This window comes from Hibiscus syriacus, unplaced genomic scaffold, assembly GCF_006381635.1.
Source record: "Hibiscus syriacus cultivar Baekdansim isolate YM2019G1 unplaced genomic scaffold, ASM638163v2 tig00002237_pilon, whole genome shotgun sequence".
Taxonomy (NCBI): Eukaryota; Viridiplantae; Streptophyta; class Magnoliopsida; order Malvales; family Malvaceae; genus Hibiscus; species Hibiscus syriacus.
In genome coordinates, this window is record NW_024061918.1 from 19,209,507 (window position 1) to 19,235,608 (window position 26,102).

At 35.9% G+C, this 26,102-nt stretch overlaps 1 protein-coding gene across 1 annotated transcript; it reads right to left on the reverse strand.

Annotated features, from left to right (window-relative positions):
• Positions 1–20,424: 20,424 nt before the first annotated feature.
• LOC120141253 lies at positions 20,425–23,122 on the reverse strand. The gene is made up of 4 exons (XM_039156185.1): positions 22,810–23,122; positions 21,727–21,938; positions 20,896–21,550; positions 20,425–20,480 (listed from the first exon to the last, which is right to left on the reverse strand). Exons 1-4 carry the CDS (start codon positions 23,120–23,122, stop codon positions 20,425–20,427), a joined length of 1,236 nt encoding a protein of 411 aa, XP_039012116.1.
• Positions 23,123–26,102: the final 2,980 nt, after the last annotated feature.

Genomic DNA, 26,102 nt, shown 5'->3' on the forward strand with positions numbered 1-26,102 from the left:
AAAAAAAGGAAATGTTGGTTCTTCAAGTAAGTTGGAAATGTTGGCTGGTGGTGGAGGCTATGATCGAAAGCCTCGAGCTGCTGCTATGGGAGTCACAGTTCTCCTTAATGAGATTAGAGCAAAGAATAAGGATATGGTTGATAAGGTTAAAGGGAGTGATTATAGTGCTGAGGTTGGTAATGGTGGTCCTCCTCTTCACTCTTAAATGTTGATTTGTTTCTGGGATGTGAGGGGTATTAACAATACCCTCAAGAAAGGAAAAGTTTTCAAAAGATTAGAGAGCCTTGGGGTGGATATGGTTTGCCTCATGGAGACTATAATTAGAAGTATTAACATTTCCAAGTGGGTTGCCATCTTGTCTGATAAGTGGAACTATTTGGCCAATTATGACTTTGTTGATGGTGGTAGAATTTGGGTTCTATGGAAGAAGAGACTTTCAGTTTCTGTTGTTGGAGGTTCTGACCAAGCTCTTTCCATTTTAGGTGACGCTGCTGGTCATAGTGTTATGATTACTGCAGTTTATGGCAGTAACAACAATCTTGCTAGGAGGGGCCTGTGGGATTACTTAAGAAACTTGGAGAGTGTTGTAGGTAATTACCCTTGGGTTATTGGTGGAGACTTCAACGTTGTAGCTGAGATCCATGAGAGTTCTGATTATCCCACAATGGGATCACTCTCTTATCTGACATAGAAGAGCTTCAAGGTTGCATGGATGACTTGGAGCTACAAGATCACCCCTTTGTAGGGCCTCTCTTTACTTGGTCTAACAAGCAAGAAGGCTCCTACTTGGCTAGAAAGCTTGATAGGATTCTTATCAATTCTCAATGGATGCATGGGTTTCCAATTTCCTTTGCTGATTATAAAGCTCCTGGAGTTTCAGACCACTGCCTGGGGTTAATTTGGACTCAGAAAGAGGCCCAGATCCATAAGCCGAAACCATTTAAATTTTTCAACTGTTGGGCTGTAAATGAGAATTTTCTTAGCAGTGTTAAGGCTTCTTGGGGGAATGCAGTGATGGAAATGCTATGCAGGTTTTGTTTAATAAACTGAAAAGATTGAAGCCTATTTTGAAGGAGTTGAATAGAACTAACTTCTCAGACATTTTTGCTAGAGTGAAAGACAAAAGAGCTGAGCTGGAGCAAATTCAGCTCTCAAATCTTACTGTTGTGAATCATGTTGGGATGGAGGTGGAGAAAAGAGTTCAGTCTGAATTAATTGACCTGGAAATAACAGAATTGGACTTCTATAGGCAGAGAGCTAAGGTCCATTGGCTGCAGGAAGGAGATTTAAGCACTAAAATTTTTCATCAGAAGGTTGAGTCCCAAAAGAAGAAGAACACCATCAGAATGCTCAAGAATGAATATGGTGATTTGTTGGAGACTTTTGATGAGATGGTTGTAAAGTTGGTTGATTTTACAGCAAGCTTATAGGTGCTGCTGACCCTTTGGTTAAATGCTCCCACCCTGATTGGTTGAAGGACATTTTGAACTATTCCCTGCCTGATGGTGCAGAGAGAATTATGGCAGGTGAGGTCTCTAACAAGGAGATCAAAGATGCTTTGTTCAGGCAGGGGAGGGATAAGAGCCCTGGCCCAGATGGTTACACTTCTTGGTTTTTCAAGGTGGCTTGGGAGTTTGTGAATAAGGATTTTCTCAATGCAGTGAGGCACTTCTTTCAGACTACTTACCTTCTTCCTGCATTTAATGCTACTACTATAGTCCTAGTGCCTAAGTCTCTGAATGCAAGCATGGCTAAAGAATTTAGGCCTATCTCTTGTTGTTCTGTCATATACAAAACAATTACTAGAACCCTTGTCACTAGGCTAGCTCAGTTTTTCCCTGGAATGATTTCTGCTAGCCAATATGCTTTTGTTAAAGGAAAAAGTATTTCTGATAACACATTGTTAGCACAAGAGATAGTTAGAGGTTATTCAAGAAAGAATCTCTCCCCTAGGTGTGCAATCAAAGTTGACTTGCAGAAAGCTTTTGACTCTATCAGCTGGGAGTTCCTGTTGAATGTCCTTGTTGCTATGGGTCTTCCTCAAAAGTTCTGTAACTGGATTAGAGTCTGTGTGACAACTCCTAGGTATTCAATTGCTCTGAATGGCAGCTTAGTAGGTTATTTTAGGGGTGCAAGAGGTGTTAGACAAGGGGACCCTTTATCCCCTTACCTATTTGTAATGGTCATAAATTTTCTTTCAAGCCTGCTTGATGCTGCTATCAGGAATGACATTTTCAGATTCCACCCAAGGTGTAATAGGATCTCCTTTACACACTTGTGCTTTGCTGATGATTTGCTACTGTTCTATCATGGTTCTTTGGACTCAATGATGGGGGTTCTTAGCATTCTGGATAAATTTTATGACTTGTCTGGTCTTAAGTTGAATGCTATGAAAACTAAGATTTTTACTTGTGGAGTCCCTGGGGGTGAACTGGAGCAGATTAGAATTGCAACGGGCTTTAGAGTTGGTCAACTCCCTGTCAGGTATTTAGGGGTACCTTTAGTGACTAGGAAATTATCTGGGACAGACTGTAGAGCTCTGTTGGAAAAGATAAAAGGCAAGCTGAGACAGTGGTCTAGTAGGAAGTTGAGTTATGGGGGGAGGCTGCAATTAATTAAAGTGATCTTGTTTAGCATTTTTAGCTATTGGAGTAGGCAGCTTATTTTGCCTAAGGGTGTCATTCAGGACTTTGAAAGAGTGTGTATGAGATTCTTTTGGAAAGGCAATGACTCCCCTGCTCATGGTGCTAGAGTCAGCTGGAGTCAGATCTGTTCTCCTAAATCAGAGGGTGGCTTGGGGCTTAGAAGCTTGGTTGGTTGGAACCAAGCTTGCTGCTTGATGCTTATTAAAAACCTATTGGCTGATGAAGGTTCCTTGTGGATTGCCTGGGTCAAGGCTTACTGCTTTAAGCATGAAGACTACTGGAACATTGAAAGTAAACCTCATTTCAACTGGACTCTCAGGAAGTTGATTAAGATGCGTGTGCAGGCTGGAACTTTGTTTACTGCATCTGTTAACTGGTCACAGGCTAGAGGAGGATGGATATGGGATAAAATTAGAGAAAGGAAGGACAAGGTTGAGTGGCATCAACTCATTTGGTTCCCTTCACATATCCCTAAGTTCTCTCTGATTTCATAGATGGCCATCCTTGACAGGTTGCCAACAAAGGAGAGATTAGTTCGGTTTGTTGTAGTGTCTGATGCTCGTTGCGGTTTCTGTGATGATGATTTAGAGTCGAGAAGCCATCTCTTCTTGGATTGTCCTTACTCAAGGGAGGTTTGGGCTTCTATCTTGCATTTGTGTGGATTGCAGCAGCAGTACATGAGCTGGATCGATTGGTTGTGTTGGCTGAATAGAAACTTGAAAGGCAAGTCCCTGCTAGTTCATATTTTGAAACTAGCATGGACAGGGTACGTTTACTACATCTGGGAGAAGCGCAATCATAGACTCTTTAAAGGATTGTCACGTCCGGTCGATGTTATTGTAAATACAGTCAAATAGGCAGTTAGTATCAAATTGTATAGATACAACATTAATAGGTCGGATACTGTAAATAACCAACTTTGTGCTGATTGAGGACTGATTTAGGCAGATACTTGTATTTGTAGCAGCATTCTGCCGCTTTCTTTGGATGAATATATTTGATTGATTATCTAAAAAAAAAACTTAATTGTTGACTAGATTCCCTCAAGCTTTCCCTTGTTTGTCATGAGTTGAAGTAACCGACTTGAGCATTGCGATCTCGTTAGCAGAAAACTCCAAATTAAAATTTGAAACCATGCCAAACTCAAAAGGTGGCTAACCGGGTTCAGCCCCGGAGATGTCGTTGAGCTTATCTTGATCCTCGGTGACAAGTTTTGGGTGAGAAAAGTCCAAAGAAGGGGAATAATCCGACGAAATGGGAGGATCGGCGGGCGGGGTGATGGTGATGCCGGTTCCAGTGGCAACAATGATGGATGGCTTGGCCTGACGCACGAGCCAAACAATGGTCTCGCCGTCGGTCTTGAGCCCGAGTTCCCAAGTGAGCTGGAAGATCCTAGCGGCACAAATAGGTGGCAACCTGATGCGTCTGTCTCTGCCGTTGACCTTTGCATGGCGGTCTTTGGAGCTTCTGGCCTTGTTTTGAGAAGAGGACCAGGGTTTCTTGGTGGATAAAGCCATCTCCAAATCCATCTTCCTCGACGCCATTGATTGATTTGCTGCAGTTTGAGCCGTATATATGGCCTCTTGTTTCTATGACTTTGAGTTTGAAGATAAAACTTCCACTTACAAAGTATGCAACTTGTCACCAAAGGTGCACAAAATACCTCCACTTCCCAACTTCGTAACGTTCAAAAGGCTGTGTTGCCTTTGGATTACCAAATCTAAATGGATTGTGGGATTTTTTTAACCCACTCTTGCTTCCTCTGCATGAAGCTGCTACCTCTGAAACACCAATCATACTCCGCCAAATACCAATATTAAATTTTGTTTACTTTTCATTTCAATTTTTGAATCACCAAGCATATTTATTTGGTTTAGAATTAAATGGATTTAATACAAATCCTAATTATATATATGCCATTTATTCTTCTCTTTTTTGTGGTTAAAAAATGATTAACTTTTTAACCGAGATTCATGATTTTCCATTCCAATAATATTATTTATAAAAATCAAACTTAAATTTTCATTTTGAAAGTCTAATACATTTTATCAATGACTAAATTTGATATTTTATTAAAATTTACTATATTAAAATAATTTTATTTAGGTATTTATATTGTATATAAGGGTTATATCTCAAATTTATGTATTAACTATGATCTAATCTAATGTATTATACGATATTGACACAAGTGGTTAAGATTCAAGAATTTGAGTTTTTAAGGTCAAGTTCGAACCTATTACTGTCATTCTTAGTGAATAATCTGTAAATTTATATGTAAATCCTAATTAGATTTTAAGTATGCCCTGATTCTGGATTGGAGAAACCACCTCTAACCTATTTTTTTTTAAATAAGATATTTGAATATTGGTTTGTTGTAACCGTCCATATATAGTTTTGATTTTTATTCAACTATATGATATAATTTTAATTTTAAATTAATTATATACGTGTAAAAGATAAATACACGTGCAGCAATATACAATGTGCAAGTCAAATTTGTCCAGTCATTTTTTGCAGCAGCAAGGTACCAACTCAATTGATGGAACTTTATAGTAAAATTAAGAATACAGATATGAATGCACAAGTATACAACTCCAAGTAAGTTGAGTGTCCCAGTCGCAATTACGAAAGCAGACAAGCTAAGAGAGGTTAAGACATAGCATGACATGTATGGTAGAAATGGTATCATAGGCCTCAAACATGCATGCCGATTAGCAACATTTTTTATTAATCTTGATTAAGTATATACAGAGCCGTCTCAAATATTTTCGAGACCCTGAGCGAAAATAAAAAATAGGTCCTGATCGAAGGAAAATATACTCCATTACTTTATACAATTAATTTAATATCATATAAAAGTTATTAAACTTTTTTGAATATTAATTTCATTGTTTTGTTAAGAAAACATCTTAAATACAATTAAGAGAATAAAAAAATTGAATGTGGGTATAAATTATGTTATGTAGCTTTACTCTGAATAATAAATTAAAAAAAATAAAGAATAACATATTATGTTATCATTAAATTGAGATTGAAGAAGACTAAGAATTAAAGAATATTTGATAAGATTTGTAAAAAAAGAGAGACAAATATAATTAGATTTTATTCAAAATTAAATGAATTAACGAGAGAGATGGAGAAAGGGATGAAAATTGAGAATTTTATGAAATTATAAAAAAATTAGAGGCCCTAATTATAAAGGTAGAAATTGATATTGAAAAAAATAGGGGCCTCAATTATAAAGGTATAATTGAGATCACAAATTCTTAGGGGCTTCAATTAGAAAGTTAGAAAGTGAGATTAAAAAAACTTAAGGGCTTCAATTATAAAGTTAAGAAAGTGAGATTCAAATATTAGAGGCCTCAATTATAAACGTAGAAAGTGAGATTGAAAAAACTTAAAAGCCTCAATTATAAAGTTAAAAGTGAGATTACAAAATTAGGGGCCTCAATTATAAAGGTAAAAAAGGGACTGAAACAAATTATAGATTTTAATCATAAAGATAAAAAGTTAGATTGAATAATATTAGGACCTCAATTATAAAGATAAAAAAATATTTAAAAAATTAAGGACTTAATTATAAAGATGAAAAAAATGGGGGAGCCCAATTACAAGGATGAAAAAGCTCAGGGCGCTCCCCCTAATAGCCGGGTCTGAGTATATAGCAGTATTTGTTCAAAGATAATTCTCAACTATTTGACATTGAAAGCTCATACATATGACATTTCTAGTGCTCGAACGTAAGACCTCAAAGAATGACAACAATTCATTTACTACTGAGATCACTTAGTTCATGCATTGACAACAATATATACTTCTTCCACAAAAGACATGTTCATATTTGGCTTTCATATGGACAAAGTTAATTTTGTATATCATTAATGAATGCAAGAGGAGCATCTGATTGCACTTCAACAGATATTGTCTCCCAATCAAGGATGAAGTTAACATTGGATATTAACATGAGTCAAACTATTAGACCTTTTAAGAGAAATTGAATGGCTTATTAGGTAGTTAAACTCAAAATTTCAAGAGACAATGTGTAATTTGTGTAATTTTAAATTTACAATGACCTAAATTATTATTAGAACAAAAAATTTAAGAACACATGTCATCCTTCTTTAGTTCAGCCCCTACTTGAATAAATATTTAATAAAATTTATATATTTTTAATTTGAATATTTATTTTTAGATGAACTGAAATAATATTAAACTAAAATTTATCAAATATATAGACTTGTAAACTATATCATTGACTACTCAACTATTTAGTATTTTTACTTTTACCATTGATCTTTCAATTTTTTCAATCAGACAACTAAGTTATTTTATCATTCTCAATTAAGCCACTTTTTGTTATAATTTAACAGACTAGGTGACGTGACAGTTAAATATCTTTGGTATAATTACACATTTGGTTCATGTTATTTACATATTCTCTCAATTTAGTCATACTTTTAATAAATTCAAATAAATTTATTAATCAAACCAGCTAATGACAGGTGTCGCCATTCAATTGGATAATTAAATTTATTTTAATTTATTTTAAGTCAAATTCTCCACCAATTAGAGAACAATGTAAACATTTTTTGTGAACAAGTGGAATTGAACTTGGGAATTGGGATGCTTTAGATATCACTCATATAACCAACTATTGGGCCAAGGCCATTACTCGGTTTAAGATTGACAACATGTCTTATATATGTTGTATGTTAGTGTAATCTTTTGGATGAAATAAAATAATTCGGACAAAACGCAAAAGAGATTCACACCGGTAGTGGTATAAACTCAACCATTACACCAAGACAATTACTTGGATTAATTTAGACACCATATTATATATACTTTTATTCTAGTGTATAAATATTTAACTATTTTGTTTTTATCTTAACTCATTAAATATATTTTATTATTAACTTAATTTAAAAATATTTTATTTTTATCTTTGTTTAATAATATTTAAAATATATTTTTATTCTTACTTTAACTTATTAAATATATGTTAAAAATATTTTTAAATTAAGACAAAAATAAAATATTTTTTTAATTTAAGATAAATAATATATATATATATATATATTAAGTTTAGTTAAGAACAAAATATACATTTTTAAGTTAAAGTAAAACTAAAATATATTAATGAGTTAAGATAAAAATAAAATAGTTAAGTATTTAACCAAAAGATGACACTAACATACAACATATATAAGACATGTTGTCAATGCTAAATCAAGTACTTGCCTTGGCCTAACGGTTTGTTCTATTGTTGATATCCCATGCACTTGAGGTTCGACCATCGGTTCCCAAATCCACTTCACTTCATTTTTTTTCAAACTAGACGATCGGAAGAAAATAAATATATTAATTTAAAATAAATTAATCCTTCAATCAAAGAGTGACACATGTCACTATTTGATTCAATTATTAAATTTATTTTAATTGATTAAAAGTATGACTAAATTGAGAGAATATATAAATAATAGGGATCAAATATGTAATTATACCAAAATATTTAACTGCCACATCACCTTATCTATTAAATTGTGACGATAAGTAGTTTGATTGAGAACAATTAAATAGTTTAGTGGTTTGATTGATAAAATTGAAATATCGATGATAAAAATAAAAAAAGACTAAATTTAAATGCTAGAGTCACCATGTATAAATGTTTTAACAGGGTCGTGGCCCTTTTGGGCCCCAAACCCTTTCGAGCCCCAAACCCTTTCTTATTTAGCTTTTATATACATAAATTTAAGAAATATTTAGTTGTAAGATATGAGAAAAGGTGGATGAAGAAGCTGTAGGAGATGAGGAGGAGGAGGAAGAAGAATAGGGTGTTTCAGTGGTGCTAACCATGACGACGATCGCAAAGTAGATGTGAAAGCTGAGTTAAGTGACAACGGTGGTGTTTCATGATCTAAAAATGACGTCTTTTTAGTGAGGTTGAAACTTTGGAAGTTAAGTGAAATATATAACATAAAAGTGAATAACAATTAACTGTATGATATTTTATAATAGTTTAGAGGTGAAATTCAATTTTATTATTTTTATAAATTATATGTTATCAAATTATTTGAGAATTGATGTTTAGAGGATTGTTTTATTATAAATCGATAATATTAGTGATTCTAACATAATTTTTTAAACTTTAGTAGTGACATAAAAACTTAATTTAAATATTAATGATATTTATATAATTTACCCTTAAAAATGATAAAAAACTATTTTTACCATATAAATATATTTATTTTATTTATATTTTAAATTATTATTTTTAGTTAAGCTAAGGTGATTACATAGTAGTATTTGTTCTAAATATTTTCAACCATTTGACAATGAACGCTCAATCACCCTATTGCAACGCTGGTGCTCGAACTTGTGACCTCTAGAAACAACAATAATTCCTTTAATTATTGAGGTAAGTTGGTTCGTTCTTATATTTTAAATTATAATTGAACGTAATATTATTTATAAAATTACTTAAAGAAATATTCATTCTCATATAATTAATGTATTATTTCTTTTAAAATTTAATAAAATGTCATACTTTTAACATTACATAGTTATTAAACACTTAGTTAAAATTCTTAATTAAAACTAAATACAAAAGATACTGTAACACCCCAAAATCAGGGTTAGGGACTAAAATGAAAGCTTTTGAAACTTGGTGATCAATTTAGAAAAAATTAAAAAGTTTATGGATTTAAATATGAATATTTTGGTATTGGATTAAATAGTGAATATGGAGGGAGTGAAGGGTGTTATAGTCTTTTCAGCCTAAAAGATATTTTATCTCCTTTAATAGGAGATATACACATGAAAAATTGGGGAAAAATCCAGAACCCTTCTTCTTGCCTTGTTCTTCTTCACGTTAGCTCCAGCTCAAAGGTGAGTTTAATTTTAGATGTTTAATTCTTGGATTTTTAAGTTGGGTTTTATTCTTTGGGTGTTATATAAGCTTATGGAAAGCATATATAAGATTAAAACATCAAGAGAAGAGAAATAAAAAGGGAATAGTAATAAGGGTGTAGAAATGAATTGTTAGTATTAAGAGGTTTTTGAAGTTCTATTGATAAATTTGACTTTTCATTAGAAGGATTAAGAAGTTTAAAGAATTAGAAATGAATTTAGAACACATGGAAAGTTTAGTAAAATTATTAAATTCAAGAGTTAAAGTGAGTTATTAAAGATGATAAGGTGTTATAGTGATATATGATGATTTAAGAATGTATAGTTGAGTATAAAAACATACAGAGAGCCAAATAAGTAGAGTTTAGGGGGGTAAAGTGTTGGAATTTTTGGGTTTAAGAAATAGATTCTGGTTTAGCAGTATCGGTACTGATTGAGTGAGTACCGATACTACAAGGCAAATTATGGGAAAATTTTATGTAGGGTATCGATACTGCATGAACAGTGTCGATACCATAAGGAAAAGAGTAATAAATCTTCATGAGGTATCGGTACTGAAGTGATAGTATCAATACTAGGAGTGTCGATACCAGTGGGGAGGTATCGATACTATAGTATAGTAGTATTGATACCATGTTAAGGGTATCGATACCAAGAAACTGTCTATTGATACCATGTTAAGGGTATCGATACCAAGAAACTATCTGCTTGTTGTGACTACAATATATGGTTGCGGAAATATGTGCAAGTATACACAATCGAACAAGTAATATAGTGATGAGTGAGTATCGTATCCACAGGGATTGGAGGAAATTGATAAGTTCAATCAAAGCACTTTACTGTGTCACCTAAGTAAAGTTATGATGGTATGTACAAATGATAATGTTGTGACAAGATGAAATGGATGTTGTGAAAATGGAATGATGTTAGTATGGTAGCAAATGGATATGTTGTGGCAATGTAGATAGAAATGTCTTGGTAAATTAAATTGTGTTGAGTGCAAACAAATGGAAATGTAAAGGCAAAATAAAATGTAAATACTGGATTTGATTACTAGGACTTTAACTTCCTCACACGACAAGCTACTATAGGAATGAGTGATAGGAGTCATTTAGGAAATTTAAGTCTACTTCTCAGAATGGTCTTACTTTTATGTCTTATCTGCCCGACAAAGTTTACTAAGGGTGCCCTATGCTATCTCTAGTTAAGGGACTCGATAGATTGAAGATGCCTTGGCAAACCAATTGGTGTTAGCTAGTGCAGGGATCCTATTGGTCCAGATAACATGATATGTCTCGGTAATACCTTTTTGTGGCAACATTAACATCTAACCTCTCGATCATGCACTACTCTTTTTAGTCGACTGAAATCCCAGCCTTACTTTTATGTCTTATCTGCCCGACAAAGTTTACTAAGGGTGCCCTATGCTATCTCTAGTTAAGGGACTCGACAGATTGAAGATGCCTTGGCAAACCGGTTGGTGTTAGCTATTGCAGGGATCCTATTTGTCCAGATAACATGATATGTCTCGGCAATACCTTTTTGTGGCAACATTAACATCTAACCTCTCGATCATGCACTACTATTTTTAGTCGACTGAAATCCTAGACTTATCTCTAAGGTGGATTAGGCCTAGTTACTACCTAGAACCCCTTGTTTATGTGGTTCCTCCTTAATTTCTCTCGAACACTAAGAATGTGCTACTTAGTCATTCTCTCAAACACTAAGTAATCTCCTAAGGAATGGCTACTCTCATAGCTCTTACAACCTTAAGGCACTAAGCTTTATAAACAAAACAAATAATAATATACAAAAACAACCATTTATTAAAGCAAATCTTAAATATACAAAATGAACTCCCACCAAATAAGACTAGTTCATGGTGGGGTTCGAATGTATCAAGCACAAAGCAAGTTATTCCGTTCCTCACAACCCAAATGATAAAAATGAAAGCAAATAGCAAATAGCAAAGGGAATGAGGAAAAGCCTTCGACGTGCACTATCGGAGCTTCCCTCGACCACTACAGACTGTCCCAGCGAGCTAGCTCTTCTCGGACGCCTAGATCGCCACTCCATCTAGCTTGTCAACGGAGAAATACCACGACAAATAGGATAGGTGGAGAAAGGAAATACCTTTTTCTTTAAATTTTTAGGCTCTTGGCGGCTTGTGTAAAGTCTCTTTGCAAGGTGGCTTCATCTCCTATTTATAGGGGAGAATAAACCTAGGAATTTATGTTAAAATTCCTAGGATACCCCAAATCATGCTTCATTCACGTGAGGGTCGGCAGAGCTGGAAGTGGTCCCCTTGGGCACCTGGCAGTGGCCCAGCCTAGGAGACTAGCTGAGTACCCGACAAGATCAAGCTGCAGCAGGGCGTGGTCCGACAGAATCAACTACAGTAGCGCATGGTCCCCTCTAGGCAGGTATCTCTTCACAGGTACAAATCACGTGAAGATAGGGACAACAGACTCTAAAAATTTCTTCTTTCATTTTGTTCGTTCTCGAAATACCAACCGAATCGGCATTTGCATTCTGTTCAACAGTCTCATCATATCACAACATTTCTCTTTTTCTTTTCCTTGCTCCCAAATCTTGCACATCACCAAACAAACAGCATCCCCATAAAGCAGTACTGATTACAAAATAAAATGTCACGACAACCAGAATTCCACCACATGCTACTATATGCTCCTAAATGCATCTATATGATCCTAAATGGGCTCTTAGACAATCAACAACTTAAGTGAGAAGGTCCCAAATATGACCTTTTACAGAGTTATGACACCCCCAAAGTTAAGCTATTGCTTGTCCTCAAGTAATGGATAGTATTAAGAAAAATAAAAATACCATGGCAAGTTCAGAAGCAGAATAATTATATGGGATAAAATTTCAACCCTCATAACATTTAGCTTCAACATGCTAGACTAATTTGAGAAATCAAGTACTGTCCCATAGGGAAAAATTATTTGTGTGTGTGTGTATCAAGTCCATGCTTAACAAACCTAAAAATTTTCTAAGCAAGCTTTCTTGTTTTTGCCACGACATTTACAAGTTTTACTCCCACATTGTTTTCTTTTCTTTCATTAACTCTGCTACGAGGGGAGTTAACCCATCACACCTACCATCCCACACTCTAGGTGAAAGGGAGCATACCTTCCACCCCCAACAAGTCAGGTAGAGTCATCCCGTGACTACTTTCATTCACTCGTATGCCATAGCTACCATTTATTTATATGCAGTTTCCAGGCAATGCCATGGCATAGCGGAGTGTCCCTCTACATATATGCCGAAGCATTTATTCATAATTTCATTCTTTTTTTACAATGTGGGGTTTTCATCATCCTTTAACAAAGTTTTATTCCACGACATTCAAGAATTGTCTTATAAAATTTTTTTAAGTTCCTTAAGCATAGAAAACATACAATCATGAATTCAAAGGTTTCAAAGAAGCAAGTCCTAGAGTTGGTTCTTTCATCCTCAACAGTCATGTACATTCAATTCTAGCCATAAAGAATTCATCATCATCGGGTATCCTTAATTTATTCCAAAAAACTAATTTTAACACTTACTAATGTAATGACATAGTCATTATACTAATACTATCATGCAATGACTTGGGAACCCTACCTCCACCAAACTTGAGAGAAGCATTGTCCTCAATGCTAAATAAAAATTAAGGTAAAACTAGACTACATACTATGAAATGAAATGCAATGCAAGGTACATCGACTTTATGCTGATGATGGTGTGACGGTCGTGCAACGTGTGCACTTTCGCAGTTGTTTATGGCTGGAGTGTTCAGAGTCTGATGCTGGCGCAGCAGGGGGAGTACTTGGATCTTCTGGGACTGTGGAAAGCTGAGGCTCCTTACGCCTAGACACTTTCTTCACTCGGCGTCTACTCTTTTGCAAAGGAATTTATTGCGACATATCGAATTGTTCCTCCTCTAGTGGCTTTACAGACTGTGCGGGTTCTGGTACAGTTGCAAGCTGGAGCTATTCTTCTCGACATTCAATTGGCGACATAGTGTGGAATGGATCAGAATCAGTTGGTTCTTCTTTATTGGTAGGCTGGTGAACCTCTTCATTGGATGGTTGGTGAACCTCTTCATTCGCTGGCTGGTGAGCATCTTTAGATGCTTCAGCATTTTCATATGGTTGCAAAAGCATGGCAGGGAATATTGGGATATTGAAATTCGTGTGTGGTAGAATCTCCATGAAAGTGTTTTTTGGAACCGTCGGTGCACCCCATTGTTTAGTGGAAACAAAACTCGAAGGTCTCACTAGCGATCCAAGTACGTAAAACTGAAATCGAGAGGAAGGGATGCGAATATTTACATTGGGTTCCTCGAAAAAATAGCAAGGAAAGCAACGAGAAGTGGTGATCACGAACTGTTCGAATCAAAAGCCTCCACAAAAACACGTCTCAGCCTCTACTTAGTTCACCCGATTGAGAGAAAAGTTTTCTTTTTCCCAAAATCTATTTTGAGAAAATGGCTGAAGTGACAAACAGCTGCTAGACCTTGCCTCCTTTTAAATATCAATTACCCTAACATCTTAGGGTTTTTAAAGTTATTTCGAATTAATAAATAAAATATTATTTAATTAATTGAAATTAAATATACATTAAAGACTTATAATCTAAATTACATTCTATAATGTTTATTTAAAAACTTATTTAATTATTCCGAATTATATATATCAATTAAAAGAGTTGTAATCTAAATTACATTCTTTTAATGATTACTTACTATATTCGAGATAATTAAAATCATATGTATTCAAATATACACATCTTAACTATAGATATATTTTAGTAACATACAACAAATTGTACATCTTTTCTCATTTCAATCCTAGGGTGTCACCTTGTAGGTTCTTGTAACGTTAGTAATAATTATTAGAACAATTCTAATATTACATACAATGAGTGACATCTAGCAATATATCATTGTTACCTAAGTTACAAGAAATTATGATTCGACATATCATCTTCGTGATTAACTCTTTTATGTATTACATAATTTTGTCCTTTATATCTAGAATAGGCACAAGTCTTAGAATATTCACACTTGTATAGCCCATCTATTGTTTCTTGATATCTAGAGTAGACTATAATTAAGGAATAATTTGTGATATCACATATCAACTTATTCGAGCAAGTCCATGCATTTCTAGTCTCACTCAATCAAGTGGCCTGCGATATATTTCCTATTATGTAGGAAAGACAAATCCTATCTTAACTATATACACCCCACTACATATATCGAGATATATTCAATAACAGTCTTTATAGTAGAACCAGTTACGGAGCATGTTTAACTGTATCAACACATACAACAATATATGTTGGGATGATATTGATCTCAAGTCTGAGGATCATACATATAGTCATCACCATGAGCAATGTTATGACCGTTACATAATAATCGAAGACATATGCTCATGATGGGTCAATCCAATACATTGGTCTCTAACAATTTAATCATGTATCAATTCTGACATCTCTATGTCAATGACAACTCCTTGTCATCAATCAATAACATGTTAGTATTAATCGTATTATTATTGTCCATGCCCATAATAATACTTGAGAATAGATCTTTTAATAATGTTATTATATGGACTTTATTATCTTTCAGTTTATGTTAAACATAGACATATAACTAAAAATAATATTGGCAATGCCTTTATTCAATAAAATCGGTAAATAAATGTATTATTACAATCATCATATGACTGGTCTTTGGTCATACTCTAACAATCTCCCACTAGCACTAAGACTAATCACTCACATATCTAATACCGAGTGACTCAGTGTGACGATCATGCCTCTGCTGTGTAAGAGGCTTCGTCAAGGGATTAACAATGTTGTTATCTGTGTGTACTATGCATATTTCCACATCTCCTCGATCTATGATCTTTCGAATGAGATGAAAGCGCCTAAGAATATGTTTGGATCGTTGATGAGATATGGTTTCCTTTTCTTGTGCAATGGCTCCATTATTTTCACAACGGAGTTCTACAACATCTGATATGCTGGGAACAACCCCTAATTCCAATATAAACTTCTTGATCCAAACAACTTCTTTTGCTACTTTAATGGCTGCAATGTATTCAGCATCTGTTGTAGAATCAGCTACCGTGTCTTGCTTTTAACTTTTCCAGATCACAGAACCTCCATTAAGACAAAACACAAAACCCGATTGCGATTGTGAGTCATCCTTGTCAGTTTGGAAGCTGGAATCAGTATCACCTTTTACACTAAGCTCTTTCTCCCCTCCATAGACAAGAAAGTTATCCTTAGTTCTTCTTAAGTACTTAAGGATATTTTTAACCGCAACCCAGTGATTTTTACCAGGGTTTGCTTGATACCGACTCGTCATGCTTAAAGCATACGATACATCTGGTCGAGTACATATCATGGCATACATGATAGAACCAATAGTTGAAGTATATGGAATCTTATTCATCCGTTCTCTTTCTTGTGGAGTTGAAGGACATATTTCCTTCAAAAGAGAAATGCCATGTCTCATAGGTAAAAATCCTTTCTTGGATTCTTCCATACTGAACCTTTTCAGCACTTTGTCTATATATGTACTTTGAATCAGACCTAGAAGTCGTATTGATCTATCTCAATAGATCTTAAGTCCTAAGATATATGCTGCCTCACCCAAATATTTCATAGAAAAACAACTACCTAACTAAGTCTTAATAGACTGTAAAGTAGGTATATCATTTCCTATGATGAGTATGTCGTCTACATAAAAGATTAGGAAAGAAACAATGCTCCCGCTAGACTTCTTATAAACACAAGGTTCATCTTCATTTCTCATAAAACCAAACTCTTTGATTGCATCATTGAAATGAAGATTCCAGCTCCGAGAAGCTTGCTTTAGTCCATAAATAGACATCTGTAGCTTACAAACCTTTCCAACATTTCCTGGAATGATAAAACCATCTGCTTGTGTCATATACACATCATTTTCAAGTTTTCCATTAAGGAAAGCGGTTTTGACGTCCATTTTCCAGATTTCATAATCATGGAATGCAACTATTGCAAGTTAGATCCGGATGGACTTAAACATAGCTATAGGGGAGAATGTTTCATTATAGTCTACACCATGAACTTGTCGAAAACCTTTAGCGACTAATTTCCCCTCGTATGTTTGTACATTACCATCCATGTCGGTTTTCTTCTTGAAACCCCATTTACTCCCTATAGGTTTAACCCCTTCAGGTGGTTCAACCAGAGTCCACACTTGGTTTACTAACATAGAATCCATCTCAGATCTCATGGCTTCAAGCCATTTCTTAGAGTCTACTCTAGACACTGCCTCTTGATAAGTCCTAGGCTCATCTTGATCCATAAAAAGAACATCTCCATGTGCAGTAACGAGAAATCCAAATCTCTTAGGTGCATGTCGTTCTATTGTGGATATGTGCAGTGGTTGTGTTTCTAAATCTGTTAATTGTTCCTCAACAACTTGTGAAACATGCTCAACTTCAGGTTTATTGATCTGTTGTTCTTGAACTTCTACAAGTTCAATATTTCCACCATTCCCTTTCTTTGAGAGAAACTCTCTTTCAAGAAAAACTCATGTTCAAGCAACAAACACTTTGTTCTCATTAGGGTTGAAGAAATATTATCCCTTAGTTTCTTAAGGATATCCAACAAATGTACACTTATGAGATTTAGGTTTGAGCTTTGTAGACTTCTGATGTTTACATAAGCTTTACAACCCTAAATCTTCATAAAGACATACTAGGAAACTTCCCAGTCCATATCTCGTATGGTGTCTTTTGAATCGATTTAGATGGAACACGATTTAGTGTGAAAGCGGTTGTTTGAAGTGCATATTCCCAAAAAGAAGTCAGAAGATCCCTATAACTCATCATCGATCGAACCATGTCTAATAGTGTTCGATTCCTTCTTTCAGAAACTCCATTCCACTGTGGTGTACCAGGTGGTGTACGTTGTGAGACAATCTCGTATTCTTTCAGGAGTTCATCAAACTCTAGGCTTAAGTATTCTCCACCTCGATATGATTGAAGTGCCTTAATACTCTTTCCTAGTTGATTTTGTACTTCATTTTTAAATTCCTTAAACTTTTCAAGGGTTTCAAATTTATGGCGCATAAGATAAATATACCCATACCGACTGAAGTCATCGGTGAAAGTAATGAAGTAATGGAATCCACCTTTGGCTTGTGTATTCATCGGTCCACATACATTACTATGTATTAACCCCAATAAATCACTTGCTCGCTCACCTTTACTATTAAAAAGAGCTTTAGTCATTTTTCCAACAAGCAAGATTCGCATACATCATATTGTTTGAAAATAAATGAATCTAAGAATCCATATTTATGGAGTTTTGATGTGCGTTTCTCACTTATATGGCCTAAACGATAATGCCAAAGATAAGTTTGATTCAAGTCATTTGTTTTTGATCTCTTAGTATTAATGTTATAAATGGTGTTTTCTTGATCCAAAATATAGAGACCATTAACCAATTTTGTCGAACCATAAAAAAACACTATCGAGATAAAAAGAACAACAATTATTCTTAATAATAATCTCAAAATCAATCTTGTCCAAACAAGAAATAGAAATAATGTTCTTAGTCAAACTAGGCACAAAATAACAATCCTCTAAATTTAAATGAAGTCCACTAGGCAAAGATAAAACATATGTCCCTATAGTTAATACAACAACTCTTGCTCTATTTCCCACTCGTAGGTCTACGTCTCCTTTAGCCAGATTCATTCTCTTTTGCAATCCCTGTACAGAAGTACAAATATGAGAACCAAAACTGGTACCTAATACCCAAGAAGTAGATGTTGACAAATTAACATCAATAACATAAATACGTTCCATTTTCTTTTGCCTTCTTGACCTCTTCAAGGTAAACAGGACAGTTTCTCTTCCAGTGTCCGGTCTTATCGCAATGAAAACATTTTCCTTCCTTGCTAACTCCTCTTTTGGGTTTCAATGAATTTTTCCCTTTTGGTTTGGCCTTACCATGCCCTTAGACCTTTCCACTACCTTTTTCTTTCCCTTTTCTTTGTCGTTGTGAACCATCAGAATGGGCTTAGGTCCAACCTTTTTCATGTTACTTTCAGCAGTTCGCAACATGCCAAGTAACTGTGGCAAAGTCTTGTTAATTTCATTCATGTTGAAATTAAGGAAAAATTGGCTAAAGCTATCTGGCAACGATTGTAGGATAATATCGGTAGCCAATTCATCTTTGAGAGGAAATACCAACTTTTCCAACGTTTGGATGTAGCCCATTATCTTGATGACATGAGCTCCTACAGGAGTTTCCTCTACCATTTTGCATTGAAGTAGAGCTTTAGAGGTCTCATATCTCTCTTGAAGTGCTTGCCCTTCATATATTTCTTTGAGATTTTGAATCATCTCATATGCAACCATGTCCTCATGTTGCTTCTGAAGCTAAGGAGTCATGGTAGCAAGCATTAGACATCCAACATCTAACATAGCATCCATATGTTTCTTGAATTTGTCTTTGTCAGCTCTTGAAGCATTAGCTGCCGGTTCATCAGGAATATGTTCCTCAATGACATATTCCTTCATTTTCTGTTTGAGAACAATTCTCAAATTACGAAACCAGTCAAGAAAGTTTATGCCATTAAGTTTATCCTTCTCAAGGAGTGATCGCAGTGATAAAGTGTTGTTTGCCATTAAATCTACAACAATGGAAATATTAAAGTAAGTAAATTTACCGAATTAAAATTTATAAATAGGACTTTATTTACAAATTACTTCCACTATTTTATTCAAAATTAAAAACCCTCTCTGTTTTAATTTCGGAAAAATTCAACGAAAATTTTTCTAGTGGGTGAGGATCCATAATATATCAATTTCCTAAATCAGCTTTGGCTTTTCTTTTAGGATAGTGATTATTTAGGTAAGTAACACTTTATTAGTTACATCTCATGTAACTCCTCATTTTGTTGAACAGCTTTTGTTCAAGTCATCTCATGACTTATCCAAATATTTAACCTCTAGGTTTCTAATCCTATTATAATAACCTAGCTAAGTTATTACCAATATCTCAACCGGTGAATATCACTTGCTTATTCTTTGCATTAAACCAAGATAGATTTATGTACTAATGCTTTGGCAAAGCCCACACAATATCGATCGAAGCCTTAACGAGGGTAAATATTGGACGGTTAAATTAACTTAGATTATAAGAGGGATTTGTGTAATTATCTCATCATTGTTCGTTTTAATATTAGGCCCTTATTGATCTCATCAATATTCATTCTTATTTTATTATTTGATGTATTGCATACATAACAAATATAATAATAAATAAGATTCAATGGTTATAGCCCAAAACATTGACTAAGGTGACCCATCCCAAGCTAATGGGAGAACCAAAAACCCTAAAGCCTAAGAATGCACTCTAGGTATCTTCTTGCCATTCTTCTTCTCCTTGTGAATCTTCATAGGTTTACAATTTTAAAGAAACTCGTTTTACATATGAGGGAGTAATATGAGAAGAAAAATACAACAGAGATATAGAAAGGCACGGCTCACAGACCGTATTTCAAATTAAACCATTGTAAATTGAACAAGGGCTATAACCATGCATGTCAAACACCGTTCAAAACAAACATATCATATATATATGCACGTTTTTATGCCTTTGTTAAAAAATATTAATATGGGCCTTCAATTTGTACTGCTGATGAGGGGTCAAGGGGCGAAGCCCCTTGCGCTCATCGACCGTCGCAGTACGGCTAGTGGGATTTTTTTTGAAAAATAGTACTTCTGTTTCTATGGAAAAATTTCATGATTTGATAACACTTATCAACAGAATCGTGCTTTTCGGATTTTCAATCCTGAAGATTTTCTGCATCGGAACAACCATTGTTCCACTGCCAAATACGATCTGTTATCGAACTCCCACGGATCATCATATCAACGATTGACATATGGATTTCGTAAAATCCTTGCAGCAACAAATCGATTCAAAAACATATTAACAAATTAACATATTAATCGTTATGGTTATCGATTCGAACAATGATATCATACATATTTGTCGAAAATGATAAAACTAGAACATACATCTCATACATATCACATCAACCAAAAATTTAACCCAAATTCGGATCGTACAAGTGGCTCCGATACCACTGTTGGAACCGTCGACGCACCCCACGGCGCAGAGGAAACAAAAGTCGACGGTCTCACCAGCGATCTAAGTACGTAAAATCGAAATCGGGAAGAAGGGATGCGAATACGTACAACGGGTTCCTTAAAAAAATAGCAAGGACAACAACGGGCATAAGGGATTTCAATACCATCCACTCCACGCTTTAACAATTCCTCCTTAACCGCTACTCTCTGTTGAACTACTTGCCATAAGAAGGTTTCAACACGAGGAGGAGCTATTCCTACCCAAATATTCCTATCCAAAAAATCCTGATTCCCCTCAATACCATCTGAGTCAAAGAAAATCTTGATACATGAATTAGTAGAGAAGCAACCCTCTCCATTCCCTAACCAAATCCAGCGATCCTCCTCATCATGAGACAAAGAGGTGTTATTCAGCACAGAAATCAGTTGTAACCATTGTTCAATCTCCCAATCCACCAGATTTCTTCTGAATTGAATATCCCACACCCAGCCTGCATCATGGTCATCCCTAAACTCCACCACTTTCCCCTCTTTATTCGTCGAAAGAGCATACAATCTAGGAAACAAATCTTTGAGGGGGTCTTCTCCCAACCAAGCATCCTTCCAAAATACCACAGAATGTCCATTTCCTGTTTTCCACCTCAAATTACTCCTAATGTAGTCACCAAACCCATCATTGGAAAAGAAGTTATTAATCACTCCTCTCCAAATCCAAGAGGCACGAGCAGTCAAAGAACTCTCTAACATTTTTGAATTCAGGTCCAAGTTATTCACACAACAAACTACTCTCTTCCACCAAGAATCCTTTTCAGAGGAAAACTTCCAAACCCATTTACCCAATAAAGCTCTGTTCAGAACAACTAAGTTTGGGATCCCTAGTCCCCCTAACCTTCTCGGCTTACTGACCAAACCCTAGTTCACCCAATGTATGTTTCTTTTATCAGTCGATCCCCCCATAAAAAAGTAGCCATTATAGAGTTTAATTTCTGCAGTACCGAAACTGGAATTCGAAATAAAGAAAGGAAGTAAGTGGGAAGAGAGCTCAAAACAGATTTGATCAACACCACCCTCCCAGCTAACGCTAGAGAATTTGCCTTCCAACCAGACAACTTGTTATAAAAATTCCGCACGATTGGCTCCCACATTGCAACATAATTTCTCTTGGACCCTAGAGGCAAGACTAAATAATCTGCTGGAAACTTACCCACTGAACATCCAATTTCCTTAGACCAATCAACAAGAACATCATCCTCAATATTAATTCCAAAAATTCTTCTCTTGATAGATTAATCTTCAACCCCACCAATAACTCGTAAATCAAAAGCACCCTTCTAACATTCTTCAAATCCCGAATTGACGCCTTTGAAAAAAATAATAAGGTCATCCGCAAATTGTAAATGCGAGAGCTTGAAAGAACGATCTTGAACTCCTAACTCAAAACCCGAAAATAGACCCAAATCCACTACTTTAGATAACAGCAAATGAAGCAATTCACCCCCAAATTAAACAGCAAGGGTGATAACGAACATCCCTGTCTAAGCCCTCTTTTTGTATGAATTTTCTCAGTAAGAGTCCCATTCAGTAAAATAGAAATAGAAGCTGTTGACATACACTTATACATCCAAGAACTCCATTTTTCGCCAAACCCCATTGTACCCAATATTTTCAACAAAATTAACCAATCAACTGAATCATATGCTTTCTTGAAATCCACCTTAAAGACCACCCCTTCAACCCTTTCTTCCTCCAGAAATCGATTCCTTCATTTGCTATGAAGGAGCAATCCAGAATGTTTCTCCCTTGAATAAATGCAAATTGAGACGGACTAATAATGTCATTAATGCACAAACTGAACCTCCTAGCCAAGACCTTTGACAAAATTTTATATAATCCTCCCACAAGGCTAATTGGCCTAAAATCCCCCATCCCCACTGGGTTAATCTTCTTAGGAATAAGAGAAATAAAGGAATGATTCACCTCCAAGTCCCACTCCTTCCCCTCGAAAAAATCAATAAAAAAATAGCATAATATCATCTTTCAAATTAGACCAGAATTTCTTGAAAACCCTAAATTCAAACCATCTGGGCCAGGAGCTTTATTGCTATCCGAATCAACAATTGCTCTCCAAACTTCTTCTTCCGAAAATGGCTTTTCAAGTGCTAACCTCTGCCCTTCCGATAATTTTAAAAATTCCAGATTTATCTCCTCAGCCTCCAAAGAATTTTCCTGAGAAAATAGACCATTGAAAAACTCCACCACGGAATTCCTAATTAAGATGGGATCTTCTATGACTTTATTCCCCACTATAAGGGACCTTATGCCATTGTTTCTCCCTCTAACTGTTGCAGAATGATGGAAAAATCTGGTTTTCTTATCCCCTCCATTCTCCATTTCAGTCTCGATTTTTGTAACCAAATCGATTCTTCTTTCTTTTGGAGCTCCCATAAATCTCTCTTTACTTCAATTATTGACCTCATTGTCACCAAGGGAAGGCCTTGTTGCGGATCCAACTCCATTTCCTGAATTCTTTTCTCCAATAGTTTAATTTTTCCAGACAACTCTAAATAACCCCTCCTAGACCATCTCATTACCACTCCCTTCACCCGCTTAAGCACCTTAGACATGGGCTTCCCCTTTTACTCTTTACAAATATTATCCAGCTCCTTTCCCATCATCTCAAAAAAAAACCCTCCTCCTCCATAACATATTTAAACAACCTAAACGACTTCAGACCCCAATTACAATCCTTGTTCTCCAACATAATAATATTATGATCGGAAACGGACCTTGGCTGCAATGATTGACTTAGCTTCGGGAATAAACTTACTAATATCTGATCAACCAAAAACCTATCCAATCTCTCAAACGTAGGAACTTCCCTATTATTACACCATGTAAAACGACCTCCAGACAGTGGCAAATCGAGCAAATTTGCCTTGCTCAAAAAATCCCTAAAAATATTCATAGACACCGTATTCACAGCTCCTCCTTCTTTCTCCTCCTGTGACAAAACCACATTGAAATCTCATCCTAAGCATAAAGGACAATCCACGTTATCCAAAAAAGATAACAGCTCCCTGAAAAATGTCTCTTTCTCTGCATCCACACTAGGGCCATACACATTAATGAAACAGCAACTTCTTGAGAGTCCCTCCATAGTCCCTTTTATTACTATAAATCTGCTATAAATGACTACATCTTCCATCACAAATTCCTTTTGATTCCACAAGGTAACTAATCCACCAGCATAACCTATGGAAGGAGCTACTGTCGATCCCGTAAGTAATTTTCCCCCATTTTCCTCACTAGCAAATGACTGACAACCTCTAATTTGGACTCTTGTAGAAATAAAATTGTAGGTTTTTTTCAACAAACCTCCTAATAGCTCAAGCTTTCACTCTCCTACCCAAACCTCTAACATTCTAAGACATCATCGACCACTCAACCATCATTAATATATCATAACCTTACAACCCAGCTACAGCTACTGACCCTCCTTCGAATTACTTTCATTCACCATCGGATCGGAACCATTTTAGACATAAAAGCTTCCTCTCCTCCTTTGAATTTCACCCCCAACAATTTGGACACATTCCAACACTCCAATGCCTCTGCCACCCCCTCATTCTCATTCTCTGCAAAGGAAACTACCTCCTTGTCATTGCAACTCTTAACTTCCCACCTCCTAGAATAAACATTCTTATAAAAACCTCTTTCAATGTTACTTACTGACGCACATTTCCCAGTATGACGACGCCTCGCCGGTGATATATACCGATTCTGCAAGTTTAAAGCAGATTGATCACCAATTGCCATCTCTTCCGATTGGATACGAACAGTATTCGACCTTAAAATCCCTTGATCAGGCCCACTTGTTTGACTACTGACCAAGCTGGTATTAAGCCCATTATCTTGTACACCCTTATCCTGGCCCAAGTTGACACATTCCACGGTTCTCTCATTTTCTCTTTCTTCATTAACTTCATCTGACACTCTCTGTTGACTGGAAACATCACCTACTGCTGCTACCTCCACAGAACAAAAGTCAACATTCAACATATGTTTTGTCCCTTCTATAATTTTCAAATTTCCATCGATAACCGTATCAACCCCTTGTTTATCACCCCGCACCCATGCTTCAGTCCTGTCCTGAGTTTCTGACAAGGAATGATCACCCAACTGCTCTTCATGTCCCTCCTAGACATCCCGCTAGCTCCAGTCCGGCGAATTCTCCTCCCAAGAAGCCATTGTTCTGCCATCTTCAACCACATCATCCAACTCTGGAAAAAAATCTTCACTCCCTTCCACTTTAATTTTAATGATAAACGATCTTCCATACGTGTTAATGGAGACATGAGAAGGAATGTCAAAAACACTCTCCACCCTCAGCGGCATATGAGCCACCTTGCAATCCACTTTTTGAACTGTTTGTTCCTGAATCTTCACTAGCTTGCCCTATCTCGATGCCAAATTGGTGAAGAATTGCACCGTCCAATAATTTAATGGAACACCTAACAAGGAAACAGCACAGTAGGCTAAAGGGATGGAATTCTCCTCCATAATTGATTCCAGCCTTTCAAACCTTAAGGACAGAGCCTCCCACTTCTCTTCTATTGCTGCTTCTTTCTCCTCCACTGTGTTGAAGACAATCAAACAAGCATTTTTTGTATATCCCCACCTGACCACCTTTACATTAAATCCTTCATTCCTTAATGCCCTTTGGACAAATTCCACTTCAAAGATCGCCTTACAAATGCCTGTTAAAGACGACCTCAGCCATCTCCTCTCCTCCGTTGGAATAAACACTTGCATAGGCTTTTTCACCTCCCTCTTATCTCCTACGTTGCACAAATGATGACCATCACCTTTTTTTCACCCCCACCACCGTATCCTTGTAAGATCTACCATCATGAAACTTGTTCAACAGCTCCTTTCTCTCTACAACATCCACCCGGGATATTGGTCTTTTTCCTTTCAACTCCTCTGCACCTGCATCTCTACACCCGACCGCACTATTTTGCTTCAAGCTTCTCGCAACACTATTTCTCTGATATTTCGCAATCGATACCAGTATTCTCCTCCCATCGACCACAACATTATTCATCCGTTCCACAGCCTTCAGCAGATCCTCCTTGCTTGCAAAATGAACAAAAGCAAACGTACTGACCTTATAATTAGGTCTCCTATTAACAAACGGAATAAACAACTTAATCACCTTGCCATGAACGTTAAATCGATTCCATAAAGCACTTCTATGCACACCCCTACTAAGATTATCTACGAACGCTACCCATGATACTCCTCCAGACAGCACTATATCTCTATCTGAAGAGAAGTTCGCTACCCTCTGCACTCTCACTCTCTCTCTATC

What these genes read in the sequence shown, in the direction of transcription:
- LOC120141253 (XM_039156185.1), bottom strand. Translation starts at nt 23,122, where the DNA reads ATGGAGAATGGAGGGGATAAGAAAACCAGATTTTTCCATCATTCTGCA. An exon ending in TATTTCGAATTCCAGTTTCG is followed by an intron (nt 21,551 to 21,726) that starts GTACTGCAGAAA and finishes TGGGTTTGGAAG; the next exon opens with TTTTCCTCTGAAAAGGATTC. An exon ending in GTTAAAGCGTGGAGTGGATG is followed by an intron (nt 20,481 to 20,895) that starts GTATTGAAATCC and finishes GTTCGATAACAG; the next exon opens with ATCGTATTTGGCAGTGGAAC.